General features: G+C 45.2%; 1 protein-coding gene across 1 annotated transcript in view; it reads left to right on the top strand.

The window, feature by feature from the left end:
• The first annotated feature begins 20,419 nt into the window (after nucleotides 1–20,419).
• NAF1 (nuclear assembly factor 1 ribonucleoprotein) overlaps nucleotides 20,420–22,671 on the top strand; it is a 44,816-nt gene continuing 42,564 nt past the window's right edge. Inside the window, exon 1 of the mRNA XM_062199357.1 lies at nucleotides 20,420–20,864. Coding sequence (XP_062055341.1) covers nucleotides 20,569–20,864 — 296 coding nt within the window. The 5' untranslated portion in view covers nucleotides 20,420–20,568. The remainder of the gene's footprint in view (nucleotides 20,865–22,671) is intronic.

The raw sequence follows: 22,671 nt of genomic DNA, 5'->3' as shown, positions 1-22,671 counted from the left end.
CTTGAACCATTCTCTGCTACTTTCACAGGAATATTAACAGGGAGCTGGATCGAAAGTGGAGCAGCAAGGACATGAACCGGTGCTCATATTAGTTGCCAGCATTGCAGGAGGCTGCTTAACCTGCTGTGCTACCACACTGGGCTCCAGTCTTTTTTTTTTTTTTTTTTTTTTTAATTTCAGGCAGAGTGGATAGTGAGAGAGAGACAGAGATTCAGAAAGGTCTTCCTTTTTGCCGTTGGTTCACCCTCCAATGGCCGCTGCGGCCGGCGCATCACGCTGATCTGAAGCCAGGAGCCAGGTGCTTCTCCTGGTCTCCCATGCGGGTGCAGGGCCCAAGCACTTGGGCCATCCTCCACTGCCTTCCCGGGCCATAGCAGAGAGCTGGACTGGAAGAGGAGCAACCGGGATAGAATCCGGCGCCCCGACCGGGACTAGAACCCGGTGTGCCGGCGCCGCAAGGCGGAGGACTAGCCTGTTAAGCCACGGCGCCGGCCAACTCCCGTCATTTTTAACAACTCAATTTGCTAGATCTAGAAGAGTTATTTAAGTAATGAGGCAGGATCTATATGAAAACAATTGAAATGCTGAAGAACAAAATGAACTACATGAAACATAAATACAACCTGAAATGGTGAAGGTGTTTAATGTTCAAACAGCTCTCAATAATAATCTAAGGTTTTCTCCAAAGTGATTATTAAGGGGCCAGCTTTGTGGTACTGCAGGTTAAACTGCCTTTTGGGACACCAGTATCCCATATTGGAATACCAATTTGAGTCTTGGCTGCTCTGCTTCTGATCCAGGCTCCTGCAAACGAACCTAGAAAGGCAGCAGATGATGGCCAACTGCCTGGGTCCCAGTGACCCATGAGGGAGACAAGATGGATTTCCTGGATCCTGGGTTTGACCATCTCAGATTGGCTGTTGCAGCCATCTGGGGAGTGAAGCAGCAGAAGGATCTTTTTGTCTATCTCTGTGTCCTTTCCTCTGTTTCTGTTGCTCTACCTTTCCAAAGAAAAATGATTATTAAAACTGACTAGTGTTACCAAGTAAACAATAAGATCATAGGTGAATTTAAATGTTTAAGAAAGTGTTAGGGTTTTAAAACTATAAGTTTAATGGGTTGATAATACACAAAGTAAACTTCCAAAGTTTCTGTTCTACATATAAAACTTCTTGAGAGGAAACCAACAGAACCCACATCAATAAGACCTATTATCAAGCTTTTAATGATGTTTAAGCAGAATCACAATTCAATACATAAATGGTGTAGTTTAGGGAATCTCTGAGTGGAGCATTTCTCTGTGAAGATGGAACCACCAACGGTAGACTATGTGTTGCATTTTCTATATATTTAGTTTAATTTAACAGTTAATAGTTTTGCTATTGAGTAAAATAAAACAAAAAACCTTCAGGCTAGCGCTGTGGCAGAGTAGGCTAAACCTTCACCTGTGGTGCTGGCATCCCATATGGGCTCTGGTTCGTGTCCGGCTGCTCCTCTTCTGATCCAGCTCTCTGCTATGGCCTGGGAAAGCAGTGGAAGATGGCCCAAATGCTTCCTGGAAGAAGCTCCTGGCTCCTGGCTTTGGATTTGCTCAGTTCTGGTCATTACAGCCAACTGGGGAGTGAACCAGCGGATGTAAGATCTTTTTCTCTGTCTCTCCCTCTGTCTGTAACTCTACCTTTCAAATAAATAAACAAAATCTTTTTTTTTAAAAAAAAAAAACCTGCTTTAAAATAAACACTATTATGTTTAAAGAAACAGAAATAATCAACCACTCTAAAAATCATCTACCCAGGCCGGCGCCGCGGCTCACTAGGCTAATCCTCTGCCTTGCGGCGCCGGCACACCAGGTTCTAGTCCCGGTCGGGGCACCGATCCTGTCCCGGTTGCCCCTCTTCCAGGCCAGCTCTCTGCTGTGGCCAGGGAGTGCAGTGGAGGATGGCCCAAGTGCTTGGGCCCTGCACCTGCATGGGAGACCAGGAGAAGCACCTGGCTCCTGCCATCGGATTAGCGCGGTGCGCAGGCCGCAGCGCGCCTACTGCAGCAGCCATTGGAGGGTGAACCAACGGCAAAAAGGAAGACCTTTCTCTCTGTCTCCCTCTACCATCCACTCTGCCTGTCAAAAAATTAAAAAAAAAAAAATCATCTACCCAGTAACTAAAAACATTTATAATTTTTATAATTACTCATTATTGTTATTTTGTTACTTTTAAGACAGTTTGAAGTTTTATAAAATGCAATAAATAAAAGAAAACATTGGTATAAAAAAATAATATCATGTTGAGGATACCGGTGTGGTGCAGCACATTAAGTCCTTCATTGCAACAGCAGCATCCCATATGGGAGTGCTGGTTGGAGTCCCAGATCTTCCAGTTCTAATCCAGCTCCATGTTAATAGGCCTGAGAAAGCAGGGATGATGGCCCAAGTACTTGTGTCCCTGCCACTCATGTCAGAGACCCAGATGGGGTTCCTGGTTCCTGATTCCTGGTTTTATCCTAGCCCAGCCCTGGCTGTTGCAGGCATTGCAGAGTAAGCCAGCAGATGGAAGAGCTCTGCCTCTCTCTCTGTTGCTCTGCCTTTCAAATAAATAAATATTAAAGAAGAAGCAATGCCATGTTGATTAATGAAATTTTATCATGTTGAAGAAAGATATAAAGTCACTGAATGCTTCTCACATTTCTATTTTTCCAAACTACAACAGAGTTACAGTACAACTCTGCATTTTCCTATGCATCTCTTTGGGAAGATAACAACAGGAAATATCTTATTCCAGGAAAAGAAAAAAATATTATGAAAATATCATAATGTGGAAAATTTAAGATATACAAGCCTTTGGAAATTACTTTTGTCCCTGATGGTAAATAATTGTTTAGCCTACAGGCAATTTCATTACTTTTTAAAACTTGAATTACTATTTTGCTTGCATTTTTACATTTTTCTAAAAATATTTTCCTCCAATTAAAAATTTCCCAAAACTTCAGAAGACTCCTTTGCTCCACAGAACATACATGGAATGTTATTTTCAGTTTGAACATTGAAAAGAACATTGAAAATCTGAAGAATGCCTTTTTATTTTTCATTCATTATTTTGCTCATGCTACACCAAACATCTGCATGGTCCAGCAAGCACAAAAGGCAATAAGTAGTTAAGGCGGGAAGACCATCTTTTCTAGGAGTTCAAAATCTATTTAAGGAAAGCTTGCTCATTTTCCTCTGGGATGACCTCTAAAATATGTGAGACCATTAAGGTTACTACCAAAGTTCATGTAATCATGAAACCGAAGAAACTAGCTGTGGAGTTTTAAAGAGTAAACTGTCACCTAAGGAGCTTGCTTAACCACAGAATTCCCAGAGAGCTATATTTAACTTCACAGGCCAATTTTCAGCAGTTATATGCTGTAAAATTTTGCTGCTTTAGCCAGAACTGGTGTTTGCAAGGAAAATTACAAAAAGAAAGTTTGTAGTTGTGACACCAACTAGGGAATTCACAGGTGTAAACTTAAAAGACATATTAAAGAAATTAGTTGTTTTTAGATGCCTGGTATTCTACAAGAAAATAGGCACTTATCCCATTTCTAGGCCAGACCTTGTTTGCTGCTTTAATTGCTATGGGACCAAAATGCCATATTACTAAGATACAGACTAAACAAATGCTTTTTATTCTCTATGGCCCTATTGAAAAAAAAAAAGTATTTTCAGTAATTCTAATTCTAACTTAGAACTAGAAGTTCTGGACAAAAATAAAAGAAAATAAAATCTATTTGAAGCTATAGGAAAGTTGCCAAATGGCAGATTTGTGAGACCAAGATCCCATACAGAGCAGAAGTTTGGAGAGGTGCGCTCAGGATCTGCCAGTTCCAAAATAACTACTGAGGTTGCAAAGTTAAGGAGAGACTTTATAGACTCCCAATGTTCTGAGGACAAAAAACCGGGCATTAGGGCCTACAAGAGGGATGACCTATTAAACACTTCAAGTTTTATGCTAGGACCCTAAACGGCCCCTTCTAGGAATCAAAGGTGAACCCGAAGTAAGCCTCACATAAGAATCATCTCAGCTGGTGATTATATTGACATGATCTGGGATTCCCAGCATTTCAGTGAAAGCAGCAAAAGTGTAATCTTCCTGTGAGGAAATATCTAGAGATTCAATTCATCTATAATTGTTCATATACAATTCCTGACATTAAACGAAAAACTACCAGGTGCTGATTTCAGCAGGGGAAGAGCGCTGAAGAAACGTGGAGGAAGTGTATTCTCGGGAGAGCTGGAGGAAAACTCGCAGTGGGAATTCCACAGAGAGAAGAGGGGTGCAGGGGGGAGCAGACATGCAGCAGCAAGCAGGGACACCTGCAGCTGGGGCTGGGGGAGGTGCCAGCTTCTGAGAGTGAGGTGCCGGCAGACTGGGACAGGCATGCCACTGGTGACCTGCACTCAGGAACACTGTGGACCACACTGACTTTGAGTCCAGACTGGAGCACTAGCAAGGACAGGGCACCCACCCAATGTAGCAAAGGCAAAGCACATTTCTTCCTCCCCATGCCCCCACAAGAGCACTCAGCTACTAGCAGGGAAAAGGCACCATCTTGACACCAGCAGAAGCTGTGGCAGCTCCTGTGTGTGTGACCAGGTGATTTTTTCAGAGAGAAAAATCCACATTCCCCACTGCCTTTGAGTCTGGCTTGAAGGGTTGACAGGAGGCTGGGCGCCCAATTAGGATTGTGAGGTACTCCCATTCTCTCAACCTATCACAGCCTCCAAGGCCCAAGCTGTCAAGGTGGAGCACCCACAGGCAGCTTGCCCTGAAAATGACTGCTCTCTCCAGGGACAGGGCAAGTTTACGGGGCTGAGAGGGGACCCTCTGTACCCCACGACTATTGGGAGCCTTGTGCGCTGTGACTGTGAGATTTATGTGACTGCATGATAGGGTTTGGGGTGTAGCTGAGTCTCTGGGCAATCACTGTGGCTGGCATCAGAGGCTCAGAGCTCCCTGACTGGCTGGGGTGGGTCATTGCAGAGAATTCTGCGCTCACACTGAGGACTGCACAGATACTCTGTGTAGTTCATGTGCCAGCAATGGTGAGGGTTGTAGCCACTGTGGGCTAACCCTGAGCATTGATAACCATGGTAGAGAAGAGGTAATGTTATGATTACACCAACAAGCATGATCATACTCTCACCATGGATGACAACAGAGAAGGTCTACTATGCTCAACTTGGGTGTCAAACCGGATTCTCACCCCATAGCTGAGCACTAAGCAGAGCTCCCTGTACTTACCCAGCACACACATCTGGGTATTCACTGAAGGAGCAGACACTCCACTAAGCCACAGAGGCATAGTTCAAAGATAAAAATCCAATTCTAATAGAATTGACCAAAAAAGGACTTGGACTATCTTCTGCTTTCCAGATATTACCAGGGAGCTGGATTGGGAGTAGAGTAGCTGGGACTCAAACTGCCATCCATATGGATGCCAGCATCACAGGCCATGGCTTTACCCCCATGCCACAATGCTGGCCCTAGTTATTTTTCTTTTTCCTTTTTTTTTTTTTTAAATTTTATTTTTGACAGGTAGAGTGGACAGTGAGAGAGAGAGAGAGAAAGGTCTTCCTTTGCCATTGGTTCACCCTCCAATGGCTGCCATGGCCGGCGTGCTGCGGCCAGTGCACTGCGCTGATCCGAAGGCAGGAGCCAGGTGCTTCTCCTGGTCTCCCATGTGGGTGCAGGGCCCAAGCACTTGGGCCATCCTCCACTGCACTCCCGGGCCATGGCAGAGAGCTGGCCTGGAAGAGGGGCAACTGGGACAGAATCTGGCGCCCCGACCGGGACTAGAACCCGGTGTGCCGGCACCGCTAGGCAGAGGATTAGCCCGTTGAGCCATGGCGCCGGCCCTTAGTTATTTTTCAAAAGATGAAATTCAAATGGCCAAAAGACACTGCAAAAATGCTCAGGATCACTAGCCATCAGGGAAATGCAAATAAAAAGCACAACTGAGTTTCACCTCCCCCCAGTTAGAATGGCTCTCATATAGAAATCAACAATAAATGCTGGCAAGGATGTGGGGGGAAAAGGGTACCCTAATCCACCGTTGCTGGGAATGCAAACTATTACAGCCATTGTGGAGGACAGTATGGAGATTCCTCAGAAATCTAAAATAGATCTACTGTATGACCCAACCATCCCACTCCTGGGAATTTTCCCAAACAAAATGAAATCAACATATGAAAGAGTTATCTGTACCCCTGTGTTTATTGCAGTTCAATTTACAATAGCTAAGATTATTTATCCATTTATTTATTTATTTGAAAGTCAGAGTTACACAGAGAGAGAAGGAGAGGCAGAGAGAGAGAGAGAGAGAGAGAGAGAGGTCTTCCATCTTTCCATCTGCTGGTTTACTCTTTAATTGGCTGCAACAGCCGGAAATGTGCTGATCCAAAGTCAGGAGCCAGGGGCTTCTTCCGGGTCTCCCACACAGGTACAGGGGCCCAAGGACCAGGGCCATCTTCCACTGCTTTCCCAGGCCATAGCAGAGAGCTGGATGGGAAGCAGAGAAGCATGTCACTGGCAAAACTCGCATTCATTGCCATGCAGGGGTTCCAGTCTTGGCTCCACTCTTGATTCCAGGTTCCTACTAATGTGCACCCTGGGAGGCAGCAGGTAATGGCTCAAGTAATTGAGTCTCTGTTACCCATGTGGGAAATCCAGATTGAATTCCTGGTTCTTGGCTTCAGCCTGGCTTAGTCCTGGCTATAACAGGTATTTATGAAATGAAGCAGTGTTTGGGAACACTGAGTCTCTGTTTTTCTCCCTCTGCACATCTGTGTGTCTTTATCTTTCTACCTATCCTAAATAAATTAAAAAGTAAAAAGTAAACATAAAGTACATTCAATAGTATTTCTATGACTGATGTATTAAAACTGATGTTTTACACTTTTTTTTTTTTAACAGGCAGAGTTAGACAGTGAGAGAGAGAGAGACAGTGAGAGAGTTAGAATAGACAGTGAGAGACAGAGAAAAAGGTCTTCCTTCCGTTGGTTCACTCCCCTAATGGCCTGCGCTGATCCGAAGCCAGGAGCCAGGTGCTTCCTCCTGGTCTCCCGTGCGGGTGCAGGGCCCAAGCACTTGGGCCATCCACCACTGCCTTCCCGGGCCAGAGCAGAGAGCTGGACTGGAAGAGGAGCAGCCGGGACAGAATCCGTCGCCCCGACTGGGACTAGAACCTGGGTTGCCCACACCACAGGCAGAGGATTAGCCTAGTGAGCTATGGCGCAGGCTATGTTTTATGCTAATTAGCTTGATTTAGCTGTTTGACTAAACATATACTTCAAAACATCATGTATTACACAATAGATGCATTTTTTTACTTAACAATTAAAAAACAGAAAAATGCCTTCTAGTCCCTCAAATTGTGAAACATATGTAGTTGTACATTGGATTTCAAAGTAAAGTACATAAGCATCAATTTTTTATTACAGCTACAACTGCATGCAAATTCTAATATTACCATTAAAATAACTATTTCTCTTTAACTGGGTTTGGAAAATGTTTATAAAACTGATTAAATTTTTCTTTTTAATTTCAAGTTTTTAATTTTATGTACTGTGAACAAGAAGATGGAAAATCTCTCTGTGCCTCTCCCTATCTCTGTAATTTTTGACATTCAAGTAAATAAATTAAAAGAAAAACCCAATTCTTCAGTACTTTCTCAGATGAAGCATTCTAGTATGGCTTTAAACTCATCAGCTCATGAATAAGTTGGCCATATACATATTTGAATTATGCTGCTTGCAATAAACAAACCACTAAATATTTCTAAAGTTGGCACTTACCAGGTGAAAGGTGGAGAAGGGATAGACATAGTAAGGCCACTACATTTTTATGTAGACATGATTCAGAACTGAGTTTATCATGTGATTCCATGACCACTGCCAAATGCTTTTGTCTAATTCAGTCAAAACACCAACTTGTCTTTGACAAAAAGACTCTCAGGTCTACTAGACCACAGTAAATTTTCCACATTCTGTCATCCAAGTTTCACCTTCCCAGCGGTAAATGTGGTAAATAATCCACTGATTGACATTATCATCTAATTTAGAAAACTGAATGAACAATGACCTTGACACTGTATTTGAATTTGGAGTCTAGAAAAAAATAAAGTATTTCCTGTAAAATCTTTTCCTCAATCACCTGCAGGTTTTGACAAAGAAGCACAAAGATAACTTTCTCTGATCCAGCAAACAAACCAACAAAAAAAATCTGTTTTTATTGCTTCTTTCCAAAATTGGAAATGGTGGCAGCTGCTACATTCTAATTGGCTATTTCATGAAGCCATTCAACTATTGAGTGACCTCTTTTTAACTTTCATGTTGCTTTATTAAAAATAAAATATTTTTCTTGGGAAAGTAAAATTCGCTTTAGTGACTTCAAGATTGAATTACAGCCAACAAATAGAAAGAAATACTCGAAATGTGCCTGTGAATTGTAATTTAGAAAAGGAAGAAACAAACTCTGGCTTTAGAACTGAGAATAAAAAAATTGTCAGAAATGGGTTGAATGCATTATCTGTGACTCTACTCTATGTTAGTTCAGTTCCAAAAATAATCGTAGTTTCTTGATGCTGTCTTCTTTTATGTCTCTGTGCCTGCTTTTCCTGTCTGACTTAATTTCAGCACAGGTGAGCCAAGTGGGTGGCAGCACTGCTCACAACAGAGCATCCTTGGACTAGAGGTTGCTCGAGGTTAAGATTCTGAAGCAGTGCTGGCCAAGGTGGTTGTGAGATGTGTATAAGGTAGAGGGGAGGTGATGAAAAGATATCATTTAATACGGTGAGAAAGGTAAATATATATATATATATATATATATATATATATATATATATAAACAAATGCAAATTCTGTTTAGATGGGATTGGAAAAAATTTACAAAGTAGTTTCCAGAAAAATAAAGAATGAAGCAGGAGGAGGCATTTGGCCTAGAAGTTAGGGCACTGGTTTCCCATATCAGAGGACTTGGGTTTGAGTTCCAACTTTGCTCCCAATCTGAGATCCCTGCTAATGAGCAACACTAATGGCTCGAGTAATTGGTTTCCTGTCTCCCACATGAGAGACCTGGATTGAGTTCTCAGTTCCTGGCTTTGGTGTGGCCCAGCTCCAGCTTTTGTGAGCATTTGAGGAGTGAACCAGTGGATTGGAGCTTCTTTCTCTGTCTTCTCTTTCAAATAATAACAATTAAAAGTTAAACAGAAATGGCTATAGCACATGTATTGGGTCCTGCAGCTCAGCTTGTTTGAAACACTCTTTTTTTTTTTTTTTTTGACAGGCAGAGTAAGAAAGTGAGACAGAGAGAAAGGTCTTCCTTCCGTTGGTTCACCCCCCAAACAGCCACTACGGCCGGCGCTGTGCCGATCCGAAGCCAGGAGCCAGGTGCTTATCCTGGTCTCCCATGTGGGTGCAGGGCCCAAGCACTTGGGCCATCCTCCACTGCCTTCCCAGGCCACTGCAGAGAGCTAGACTGGAAGAGAAGCAACCGGGACAGAATCCGGTGCCCCAACCAGGACTAGAACCCGTGGTGCCGGCACCACAGGCGGAAGATTAGCCAAGTGAGCCATGGCGCTGGCCTGAAACACTCATTTTAACCTGGAGTTCTATGCCTGCTGGAGACTGACTTGTGAGGAAGGGCACACTACTCTCCCTTCTCTCCCTACTTCCTCCACAGTAACCACACATGTGCCTGATCTGGATGTACTGAAACTGAGTTTGGGAAAGAATGTGTAAGAGCACTTCAAAAAATCTGTGGAAAAATGGCATTAAAAGTATGAGTTTAGGGGTAACCATCTGTAATGCCAGCATCTCATATAGAAGACAGTTGGAGTCGCCAGTCCCCAGCTGCTCTACTTCCAGTCCCCAGCAGCTCCTTGCTAATGTGCCTGGGAGATGTCACAAGTACTTGGGCCCTTGCACCCACGTGGAAGACCCAGATGAAGCTACTGGCTCCTGGCTTTGATCTGACTCGGCTTGTTCAGCTTGTTCCGCCGGCTGTTGTAGCCATCTGGGGAGTGAACCAGTGGATGGAAGACCTCTTTCTCTCTTTGTTTCTTCCTCTCTGTAACTCTGCATTCTAAATAAATTAATTAATCTTTTTTAAATTCTGCATTTATTTTGGCTCAAATAAATTCTTTTGAAACGCCCCCATTTTCCCCATTATATGTAGAAAATGCATATTATGCAAAAACTATGCATGAACTTCAAAATCTTTTTGCACCAAATAAGCTCATACGTTTAGTTTCATTTTTCTACAAATTTTTTGAGGTACTCTATGAGGCAGTGTCTAAAAAAGATAAAATAGAAAATGAAGAAAAACAAAGATTAACATACAAAGTGGGAGATCTTAGGCAAGAAAGTGATGAGATCAACAGCACTGTATTTCTGATGTGTTAAAGCAGTGGTTTGTACCTTTGCTTGGATTTCCTTCTGCTTTCAGAGGAGCAAAGGTACAAACCCTTTTTTCTATGGGCTTTGTGGGGTGCTAGTACTTGGCTATAAAAATGTATGCCACAGTGGGAACTTTCATGTTTTGACAGCCAGATGGCTGGGAAAGTCTAGGGGCTATGGCTGTGTAGCTAAACTTTGAAGATGCAGGCCTCATGCCATCTAGTCCAAAAAACAGCTTTTGTTTTGTCTTCTGCTGTCCATTAAATCTGCCTAGCAGGAGTAATCTTTACTCTGAAAACTCAGTCTATCTGACTTTTTTGTCTTTTTTTTTTTTGCAGGTGACACAAATTTTGTTGCTGCTGTGAAAATAAGATAAAAATCAGTCAAATAAAGTCACAGTTAAAGGAAGGGACAAATTGGTGATTTGATCATTTAATATCTAATGGATTGGTCACTTTCAAAATTAACCTGCTTTCATGGGACATAAAGCCAAAAACAGATTGATCACAAATTTTATTGTGCATCATGGGATGCATTGGGAATGAAAGGCATTGCCCTCTGTGATTGCACTGGGATGACAACCATGATAACTACAGACCACAGGACTATGTACAGCAAACTGTGACAGGCACTGACTCTAAAAGAAACATCTGATGGTGTTTGGGTGAAACTTACTCCCATTACACTATCAGTGCGGTTACTCTGATAAGAGAAAATCCTCTGGTCTTTTTAAGTAGCAAATAGTCTCATGTCAGAAATGTAACACGTCCTAGATAGTAATCAAAACTCTAAATTCAATTTTAACATAAAATCTTCTCACCAGGAGTGGATCAGTGAATGAAAGATCTCAATGTCTCTCTCTCTGTCTCTCTCTGTCTCTGTCTCTCTCTCTCTCTCTCTCTCCCCCCTCTACAACCAGCCATCACTCTTTCAAATACTTGTTTACAAAAAGGGAGGGCAATGGGGATGTCCTAAGGGAGCTTGAAGAGTCCCTGAAAGACTGACACCAACTGGAGTTCTTAGTCATGTTTGACATGGTTATGGCAATTTTAAAACATAAGCCTCAAAAACCCGGTTTTTGAGTTAGAGTTGGAGCAGAAGATGACCTAATATAATGGATAGATCATCATTGTTAAGGGTCAACAGCTACATATAAGCAATCTTCAAAAATTAAGGGAAATATACATTATAAAAAAAATCTGTGGGGGTTGGCATTGTGGCATAGTAGGTAAAGCTGCTGCCTGTAACAATGGCATCCCATATGGGCACTGGTTCAGATTCCAGCTGCTCCACTTGCAATCCAGCTGTCTACTAATAGCCTGGGAAAAGCAGCAGAGAATGGCCCAAGCATTTAGGTCCCTGCACTTACATGGAAGACCTGCAGGAAGCTCTTGTCTTCTGACTTCAGCCTGGCTCAGCCTTATTTTTGCATTGCCCTCTAGTTTGCATAGCCATCTGAGTGAGGAGTGAACCAGCAAATGAAAGATGTCACTCTCTCTTTAACTCTGACTTTCAAATAAATAAATAAATAAAAGAGAAAAACTGTATGGGTTTCATTTCATTTTATTTTTGGAACAGAGTAAACTTGTTTTTAAATTCCATTCTTCCGGGCCGGCGCCACGGCTCACTAGGCTAATCCTCCGCCTTGCGGCGCCGGCACACGGGGTTCTAGTCCCGGTCAGGGCACCGATCCTGTCCCGGTTGCCCCTCTTCCAGGCCAGCTCTCTGCTGTGGTCAGGGAGTGCAGTGGAGGATGGCCCAAGTCCTTGGGCCCTGCACCCCATGGGTCACCAGGATAAGCCCCTGGCTCCTGCCATTGGATCAGCGCGGTGCGCCGGCCGCAGCGCGCCAACCGCGGCGGCCATTGGAGGGTGAACCAACGGCAAAAGGAAGACCTTTCTCTCTGTCTCTCTCTCTCACTGTCCACTCTGCCTGTCCAAAAAAAAAAAAAAAATTCCATTCTTCCATGAACTTTTTTTTAGTATTTATTTATTTATTTATTTGAAAGGCAGAGTTACAGAAAGGCAGAGAGGCAGAGAGAGAGAGAGAGTCTTCCATCCACTGGTTCACTCCCCAAATGGCTGCAACAGCCAGAGCTGGGCTGATCTAAAGCCAAGGGCTAGGTGCTTCCTCTAGGTCTCCCATGTGGGTGCTGGGGCCCAAGGACTTGGGCCATCTTCTACTGCTTTCCCAGGCCATAGCAGGAAGCTGGATCAAAAGTGGAGCAGCTGGGACTCGAACCAGCATCCAAATGGGATGCTGCTAGCACTGCAGGTGGCGGCTTTACCTGCTACACCACAGTGCTGGCCCCCTCCATGAACTTTTTGAAGTCTTATATGTGGAGTCCTGAGGGTGTTTTAACATGGTGTGGTTCCAACTTTCAAGAGTACACAAATATTAGAAAATTACATCATGTGTGTTTTGATATATTTGGGAACAGGATGTTTAAAGTAGAAATGACACAATTTCCAGCCTGGTAAAACTGCCCAACACTGCCTTGCTTCTATGCTTTGTTTAAAATCATCTCTGACAATACCATCTTAATTCTTATCACCACTTGGGAAGTAGACTCCCAATGTTATGTTTCCATGCCACAGTTAGGAGTGGGCTTTATAGACAATGATATCATTGAATGGATTTAAAATAAAGTAATTATGTCATGATATTTGATCAGATTTGATGGATTAGAGTAAGGTACACCAAAGTTAAGAGAGAATGGAGAGGGATGAAAAATAAGAGCATAAAAGGGGGGAATTATATTAATAATCACAGCACCTGGCATTATGGCAGAGTGGGCGAGGCTGCTTCTTGCTAGGTTGGCGGTCCATTAACTAAGCATCCATTGAGTCCTGGCTACTCTGCTTCAGATCCAGCGTCATGCTAATGAATGTGGGAAGGCAGAGGAAGATTGCCCTGGTGCTTAAGTCCCTGACCCCATGTGGGAGAGAGGATGGCTCACGGCTTTGATCTGGCCCAGACCTGGCTGTTGTGGCCATCTGGGGAATGAGCCAGTGGTGAGCTCTCTCGCTCTCGCTCTCTCTCTCTCTCTCCCAACAAACAAATACCTTTCAAAACAATAAACCTAAAAAAAAAAAAAAAAGAACAGTATCACAAATGTCAAAAGCAGAAGCAGTGATAAACTGCATTGGATTCCTATAGGGAACAAACATGAATATGAAAAGACTGATTTGAGTTGGCATTTAGGCTAAGATTATTCAGTTTTAAAGAACAATTCAATGTACTTTATCTTAAGTGTACTAGAATAAGTTAAGGAATGGAAGATAAAGTGGAAAAAAAACGATACAGACTATACAGACTATTTATCAAGAAGTTTTCCTATAAAGCAAAAAAAAAAAAAAAGGATGTAAAAAACATGCTTAAGGAGAAAGAAAAAGTGAAGGTTGATTTTAATGGAAAATGATAAAGAAAATAGATGAGAAGGGTATCTGAGGAGGCAAAAAAGATGAAATCCCACAGCACAGCTGAAAGAATTAGGTTTGGATTAGGGGGAATTTCTTAGGTGTATGAATCAAATAGATAGTAGTAAGAATGAGTATGGAGGAAGCTTATGAATCTTTAGAACAAAAGGTAAGGAAGTTCATAATGTAATGCGTGTTTGATAAGAGTAAGGGGATTATTAAATAGAATTTGAGAAGGAGAATGAAGGCTTGAAATAGCTTCTGTCCAATGCAGTATTTACTGCAGCAAAATGATCTTCTGAGTCCACATAGTTGCTTAGTTTCACCCAGGTATGCCCCATATACCTTAACTCCGTAAGTTTCCAAACCCTTTTGTGAAAGAGGAGATGGATTTGGGCCTTGTTAATTTTTCTTCTTCATATCCTTACAGGCCTCTAATAAATCTTTTTCTCGGAAGATGCATATGGTGCTTTCCTAACCCAGTGTGGTGAGTGGGGTAGGACTGTTGCTCAAGAACAGCTAGATGTTAGTGTCATTACCAGCATGGGAAACAAACAAAGTATGGTAGGAAAGGAGATCAGCTTTAGACATGGGAGCCTGAGGTCCTTGGAGAGCACTCAAGTGCAGTAACAAGAGCCAATGACATGTTCAGTCTATTTGGCTAAGATTAGACTCTGATTTAGCACTTCAACTATTTTTTGCAAAAGACATTTATTCATTTAATTTCAAGCACTCTGCTAATCTGGGGATATTTCTCAATGTAACATACACACTGGGACAGCGCTTCTTAAAGTTTAATGTCCATACAAATCACATGAGGAGCCTTGTTAAAATACAGGCTCTGATTCAGAAGGTGGGTGTAGGGTCTGAGGTTCTGCATTTTTCATCATGTTCCACGTGATGACAAATCTGCTCACCAACCATCACATTCTTGCCTATTCTTGGTAAAAATTTTAAAATCATTACAATACATAGGGGATGATGATAATTTTTCTTTTTTTAAAATCAATTAATTTTGAAAGAGAGAAAGAGATAGAGGGATATAGAAGGCGGGGGAGGGAAAGTAGGAGAGGGGGAGAATGGGAAGATATCTCTCATCTGCTGGTTCATTTTCCAAATGCCCCACAATAGCTTCAGCAGCTGGGTGCCTGGAACTCATTTTAGGGCTCCCACATGGCTGGCAGGGATTCAAGTACTTGAGCTATCACTTGCTGCCTCTGGGGTGTACATTAGTTGGAAGCTGGATAAGGTGTGGAGCTGAGACTCAAATTCTTAGATACAGGATGCGAGTGACCCAAGTGGTGTATTAACTGCTGAGCCAAACATTCAGCCCTATGTTTGTTTTCCAAGTAAATTTCTTTTTATACACTTTTTTGTTCTGTAAAGAATATGTTGTTTTACATGTTCACTTTGAAGTATGATATGGCTTTTAACTCATTTATTCAAGGCACATTCTCTCTCAATTTTGATAGTGATCCTTTCAAGGGCAATTTTAGATGTAGCCTTAGGCTAAAGACTTCAGGCTAAGTTTAGCAGCTAATAGAAATAATGCAGTAGAGAGACAGGTGCTAGAATTAAGTAAATTCAGGACATTTTGAAACAGTCAAGCTCTTAGGAAAAGTATCATTTGTAAATTAGTAACCCATTTCAAAGCCAGGCACTGGTACAGCTATTCTTATCCTGAAGCACCGAAATAAATCCTACCTCACAAACAAGATTTTCATTCGAAACCAGCAGCCTGTTTTATTTTATTTTTAAGATATCATCCGGTTAATTTAAACTGAAAGAATAATTTTGGTATCATTTCTACCTTCATCTGTAAGACATCTTCATTACTGTGATCGTTCCACAAGCCTAATTAGTTTGTTTTTTTCTTTCATTTTCCCATTAGAAAATCTTTATAGGCTTAATTATGGTTTTGGGCACTGGAAAAAACCGTTGTGAATTAGACAAAGATCCTGGGTTCTTGAGGCTTGATTTTATGGGACAATAGAGAGAGTAAATATATATATATATATATATATAATTTCATATGAAGATAAGTGCTCTTAAAAACAACAGAGAGATTGGGGTTTAGCCGAGGGGTTAAGATGCCTGCATCCCACATTTGAGGACCTGGGTTCAATTCCCAGTCCAGCTCCTGATTCCAGCTCCCTGCCAGTGCAGAGGTCAAAGGCAGAAGTTGATGGATTAAGAAGTAATTGGGTCCTTGCCACGTATGTGGGCGATCTGAATTGGGTTCCCTGCTCCTGGCTTTGGCCCAGTCTAGCCCACACAACTGTGGATATTTAGTAAGTGAAATATCAGAAGGCAGCTTTGTCTCTCAAATAAATAAATACCCTCCCAAAACAAACAACCCAGTGATCCATAAGGTGACTGCTGGGTATTGGGGGCACTCCTAGATGGGGTGGTCTGGAAGGCTCTCTAGAGTGTAGGATTTGTATAGAGAAATGAGCAAATAAGACATGCTAATAGGGAGAGAACAGTAAAGTGAAAATGAAACATGTGATGAACAAACTTGGTAAGTTAAAATGAAATCATAATGACCAATGAGCCTGTGGCATAAAGAGAGGGAAATAGGAGGGAAAGAAAGAGAGAGAGAGAGAGAGAGAGAGAGAAAAGAAGAGGAGGAAGAGGGAAAATGAGCAGTGAAATCATGTAGAGTATTGAAAATCAAAGCAGCAAGCCTGGATTTATGCTAAGTGTGATTATAAATATTTATGGTTTCAAGCAGGAAATAACATGACATTATTCTCCTTTGTGAAGTTTTCCTACTTTCACAATTCACAGTTTTCTTTAGAAGCCTACCTCAAAAGTCACACGGTACAGCTTTCTGTCTTGTGGGGGCGGGGGGGTTCTGAGTGGTCCTAGTGCTTCTATAGGGTGACTTCTTCCTAAGATGCCAGACCTACCGTGATGCTCAGTTTATACTGGCAGCACTGATACAAGAGGGAGGGTGTGAGCAGGCTGCTGGCATGGGCCAGATTTAATCAAGGAGTCAGAGGACTGCCTTGAAATAGGACTATGGGGTGCCATATGATATCACCATGTGCTTATTAATAAATTCCCAATATTAATAAGCCTGTGTGGGTTCTCGCCTAATGTTCAGGGGAGGAGTCTGAATATCGGTATAAATGAGCGAGGCACCATATGTTTTAAGATTTTATTCAGAGAGAAAGATACATAGGAGAGTGAGGGCCCTATCTAAAGGAGACAGGGAAATCTGGATTCATACCGAGTAGCAGGAGCCAGCCACGTGGAGGAGCATCTAGGCCATGAAGCATGGGGCTGGTGGCCCGAAGGCCATGTGCCCTTGGGGGTGCAGGGCAGCACGGGCCTACACTGGCAAAAGGCCAGAAAGCCAAGAAAGCAAGCCCACCGTGTCCCAGGCTTTTAATTCACTTCCAAGGGGGAGTGCTTAAATAGTCTGATTGGCCAGTAGGCACACAGGTATGGCCAGGTAGGGGCATGGTGAAGGTATGAACTTCCAGCTCTCAAAGCTGATAAATGTTATCCTGTATGCCTGCCTACAACAGCCTGACTGGGAGCGTCTCCAACCAGACACCATTATCAGATTTTAGGGGTCTTTCCTGTTCCTTACACCGGTATTCAGACTGGATCAGTTACCAGGTGCTTTTTCATAAAAGATGTTTAAGCTATTTTTGTTAGGTAGATTTTGTTTTGAGGTTCATGGGAGAGTTATATCTGTGCTGCTGTGGCCTTGTGTTCTGGTAACATCTGGGCCAGGGGTGGAACTCTCCAGAAAAGTTTGCATCATACGCCAAGTGTCATATAGTAAAATGCTTGAGTGGGCCTTAGGGCTAGCATTAATCTTACATTCACTGGCTCATTCCCCAAATGGGGCCAACAGTCTAGGTGTTATTTTGTTTTTAATAGTGTGTCTTATTTCAATCCAAAGCTGCTGAACTTTCAACTAAACACCATGATGATCCCACAGCATAGGCTGGAAGCCAGAGTCCACCAGCAGCGTGGGATGGCCAGAGGTGGCAGGAGTTGGGGAGAGGTGGAAGGAGCTCACACACAAACCCGAGAGCAGAGTTATGCAGGATACAGAGGCCCATGGCTCCTACTAGCTCTGGCTGTTGTTGGAAAGGAAAGATGGCAGGCGGGTAGAATGCCTCATTGTGTGTGGTTCTGTTAGGTAGGAAGTCAGATATGAGCTTCTGTGTGTGTGACAAAGGCCTAAGGAGACATCTGTGTCCAGCATCTGCATCTGAGTCATCCGATAACCTTCCAGGGGCAGCCCAGTGTCTGCATCCTGCCCTGCCCCTTCTACCTGATAACCTGCCATGTGGGCATCCCTGCCCCTTTTGCCTGATCATCCTCCAGGTGCAGCCCAGTATCTGCATTTCAAATATCCTGCCCCATACCGACCTTCCAGGGGGTCCTGCTCCTTCTTCCTGTAACCAGCCAGACTTCCTCCTGTCTGATAACTTCAGGGGGAAAACTCAGATAGGAATTTTTCGTATTTACATCCCAAAAGTCCTTTGTTCCAGGAGGAGCAGATGTGGGGAGGCAAGCCCCCCGCCCTCAACTGGACTTCGTGCTCAGCCCTCTGCCTCTATGCTGAGCTGCCTGCCTGGCCTGGCCAGGTGTACTCTCCACTTACCCATGCAGCCCCGCTCTCCCCCAGTCTGAGCGACAGGGCACTCTCTCTCAAGTTCTGTCTGGAGAGGTGCCCCTCTGTTCTTACGGCTGTCCCTGCCCTAATAAACCCTGCTATTTGCTTTCCACTTACTCTCTGTCTCTGCCTGAATTCTTTCTCGCACACAGACAAGGACCCTGCCGTTCTCCAGTAACAGTTCTTCACCTCTGTCACCGGAGCCAGAACCCCCTCTTCCAGGCAGAAGCAAAGCTCTCGCACCCTGCTTGCAAGAAGCACACAGAACTGGACCTGTCCCATAGGATAAGTACAAGAAACATGCAGCGGCCGGCCAATGTGCTCCAACAGGTAAGACAAATTACGCCACCCATGACTGTACCACCCATCAGCAATGGACTGCACTCAATTGATAAGACTACAATGAAGCAAATATAAACCACAAGCAAATCGACCGCATGCAGACTCTCCTGAGGGCAGCTGAGCCAAAGCTCTTCCCCAGACCTTCAGGGATGACCAGCAACCCACAGACCTTCCCGCGAGAGAGCCTCCCAGCCAGTCCTGTGCTCCATCAACGCCCAGACTCCACTAGCCTTCCAAGACCTGCATTCTTCGGTTCAGAGGCACCACCCAAGCGGACACCACGTGAATCGGCCCTGCGTGGCTAGGACGATGTGATGGGAGGAGCACTGGAAGTCGTTTGGGAACCTTGGGTGGTCGGTTTACCCAGTGTGTTGCATGAATTAAGAACATGGGATCCCCCACTGCATAATAACATCCTTATTGGAACCAATACTGCCTCAGTGCCGTTACTACACTGGTGACGCCACTGGACTGAGCTTTCGGCCCCCCACGACACAGCAGAGCAGGGCTGAGGTGGCTGAAGCCCTAGGGCAGGGAGCTGTTACTAAGTGAGAAGAAAGGGAATTAACAAAGAATGCCCACTCTACTGTTGACTGAGATCTTCCAAACGCTTGTTCACTCACCAAGTGCCCAGGGCCGGTCCAAGCTGGGAACCTGGGTCTCTCACTTGAATGGCAGGGACCCAAGCCTTTGGGCCCTCGTCTGCTGTCTTCCGAGGTACACTAGCAGGGGGCTGGATGAGAAGCGGGGCAGTCAGGCCTTGAACCTGCGCTCATATGGGAGGCAGGTGTCCATGTGGCTGCTTAAGCTGATGTAGCACAACATGGGTCTCTAACGTTATTTTTACTGATTTTCATGTATTTGGAAGGCAGGGGGCCAGAGAGAATAGCTTCCAATCGTTAGTTCACTCCTCAAATGTCAGCAACCGCTGGGAGCCACGAACTCTATCCAGGTCTCCAATGTGGGTGGCAGGAACCCAAGTGTTAGGACCCTCACCCTGTCCCTCCTAGGTGCAGCAGCAGGAAGCTGGACAGTAAGTGGAGTAGCCTGAACCTGAAATAGGCAGTCTGGTACGGGATGCGGGTCCTCCCCTCCTCATGGTTTCCAGGAAACAGTGTCAACTTCAGTGTAGACATCACCATAATATCGACATTCCGCCGAATCCCGACCACCGTGACTGCCGTCTTTATGTCGAGAGTGCTTTGGAGAGCGAGCTGCAGACTAGTTCCAGTCACCATTTTTACTTTTGTAAACGTATTCATCAATCACGGATCTAGCGTCACCAGAATGAAGTTATCAAAGTGTCTCGTCAAGCTGGCTCAAGTCTGTGACAGACCCCAGCACCCCCACCACGGCCACTGTTCGGCGTGCGGCGCCTGCAGCCCGTTTCCGGCCCGACCCAGCAGTGAGACTCTCTGGCCTTGTGGCACTGCGGCGCCACACGGGAAGGGACGGCCCGGCCACAGCACAGGCCCCGCCACGCCCGTTCGGCACGCGCGCAGCTCCGCCCCGCCCCCGGTGGGCGCCGTCGCGCCGTCGCGCCTCTTGCGTCACACGCTCCCCCGGAAGTGCCGCCGAGAGCGCGAAGGGGGCGTGTCTCCGGGCGCCTTCGCGCGTCGTTACCGCAGAAACGCGGGAAGTTGGCCCGCGCGCTCCTGCCCCGCGGCTGTGGTTGTGTGGTGGTGTGCGAGAGCCGCAGCGGAACCCGAGGGAGACCCTGTCTCGGGCTCGGCGCCATGGAGGTGGTGGAGGCCGCCGCCGCTCAGCTGCAAACTCTGAAATTCAGCGGCCCCGGCCCTGGGGGTGGCGGGGGTCCGGCGCCGCAGACGCCGGTGCAGGCGGACGCGGGGTCCCCGGACACCGGGCAGACGGCGGAGGCTCCTGTAGGCGGGGAGCAGCCGCCGCCGCCTGCGCTGAGCGCCGTGGCGGGCGGGAGCCCCGAGCCGCCGCCCTGCGGGGCCCCGGGCGCTGCGGAGGAAGCGCGGCCCCCCAGTGCTCTGGGGACCTCGGACTCGGACTCGGACTCGGACAGGTCGGGTGCTGGCGGGCCCCGGAGGGCGGGCAGGGGCCGGGGCCTAGCCAGGCGGGCGCAGGTGCTGCGGGCGCACGTGTCGGGCCCTGCCCTGCAGTCACGCGCTGAGGCTGGGCTGGGGTCGTCGGTGCTCGCTTCTCTCCCGGGCTCGGTACCTTGAGAGGTGCTGTGTGCAGGGTGCGCACCTTTTTAGTTAGACTAATACCCGGGGATGTTGGATGATCCCGTCAAGTTCGGTTGGGAGATGCACCTTTGTGGTTGTAATTTGAGTTTCACTATAGGGCTGAGTTTTTTTTTTTTTTTTAAGTCAGATTTAGCGTTTGATGGTCTTGTTTGTTGAACTGGATACATCGAGGTACAGGGTTTCCTTTGGACCGTTTGAAAGTTAGCTCTTTTGACAGTGATGTGAATAGAATCCGAGTATGTTCGTGGAAGTAGCCAGACCTTGCTTTTTGGTAGTAGTTCATGCTCCATGCATTTTGTAAAAGTCCGCACCCCGCCCCTGTCCCGTCCTCCGTGTGCACCCTCTTTGCAGGGAGAGGGCATCCGCGTGAGGAATGACGCTAAGTCACCGAACGTCGTCTCCGAATATTTGCGTGTGTTAGGTAGCAGGTAAGCGAGGCAGACACACGGGAGCAGTTTTCCCGGGAAGTCAGCAGTTCAAAGAGTGGAGGAGAAAGGATTTGAGTAGGAGATAGACTGAGAGGAAGCAGGGAGCCAACAAGCAGTGCTGAAGTACACGCCGTCACCGGACTTCTCAGTGCAGGCCGCCGAGAAGTGGTGGACGATTTGGGACAAGTTTTCAAAGCAGATACGGGGCTATGGAATCCCCATAGGACAACTTAGTGGCTGGACACCACGTTTGACAGATGATTGGAAAAGTGCCAACCGACAACTTTCTGCCTTTGTTAGCTAGGCAGTGTTTTGACGCATTTGTCTTTGGTTTACAGTTCTTCATAGTTAGGAAAAAGTCCTGTGGGAGCTAGGGAAGGAGGTGCATTCTACTTTTGGTGGGTAAAGAGCCTCGGAGGAGGTGGTACCTGTCTGTGTTGAGCTTTTAAAGAGCCTGTACAGAAGGACTTCCCTGGGCTGAGGGCGTTTCAGGCAAGGAAATAGCATTGGTAATGATACTTGGTCATGAAAATAAAAGGAGATGTGAAAAGTTATATTAACTTGTATGCTAGATGTAGGCCCTGTGTGAGAGGTGATAGGAGATGGCATTTTGAAAGCTATCAGGAACCTGTTTGCAAAAGGCTCTGAGGTGTCATGCTAAGGGATGTGACTTGTTTTGTACACATACACAGTGCATTTATGGAAAAACTTCTTAAATTTTTCTGTATGTTTATTAGTAAAAAGTATAAGGAGTAGTACAAACCAATGTAATTATACCTTGACTTAACTATTAACACTTTGAAACTATTATCTTAACATACATTTTTTAATTATTTATTTGAAAGAGTTACAGAGAGAGGTAGAGCCAGAGAGAGAGGTCTTCCATTTTGCTGGTTCACTCCCCAAATGACCTCAATGGCCAGAGCTGAGCTGATCTGAAGCCAGGAGCCAGGAGCTTCTTCCCGGTCTCCCATGGAGGTGCAGGGGCCCAAGTACTTGGGCCGTTTTCTATTCCTTTCTCAGGCCATAACAGAGCTGGATTGGAAGAGGAGCACCTGGGACTCAAACTGGCGCCCATATGGGATGCTGGTGCTGCAGGTTGGGGCTCTAATCAGCTGTACCACAGTGCTGGCCTCTTAATATGTTATTGACCTGTTCTAAAGATGATTGTACACATTGTAGCACTTTAATTCAG

Source organism: Lepus europaeus, chromosome 8 (genome assembly GCF_033115175.1).
Source record: "Lepus europaeus isolate LE1 chromosome 8, mLepTim1.pri, whole genome shotgun sequence".
NCBI lineage: Eukaryota > Metazoa > Chordata > Mammalia > Lagomorpha > Leporidae > Lepus > Lepus europaeus.
This window is presented reverse-complemented; position numbering and strand designations above follow the sequence as displayed.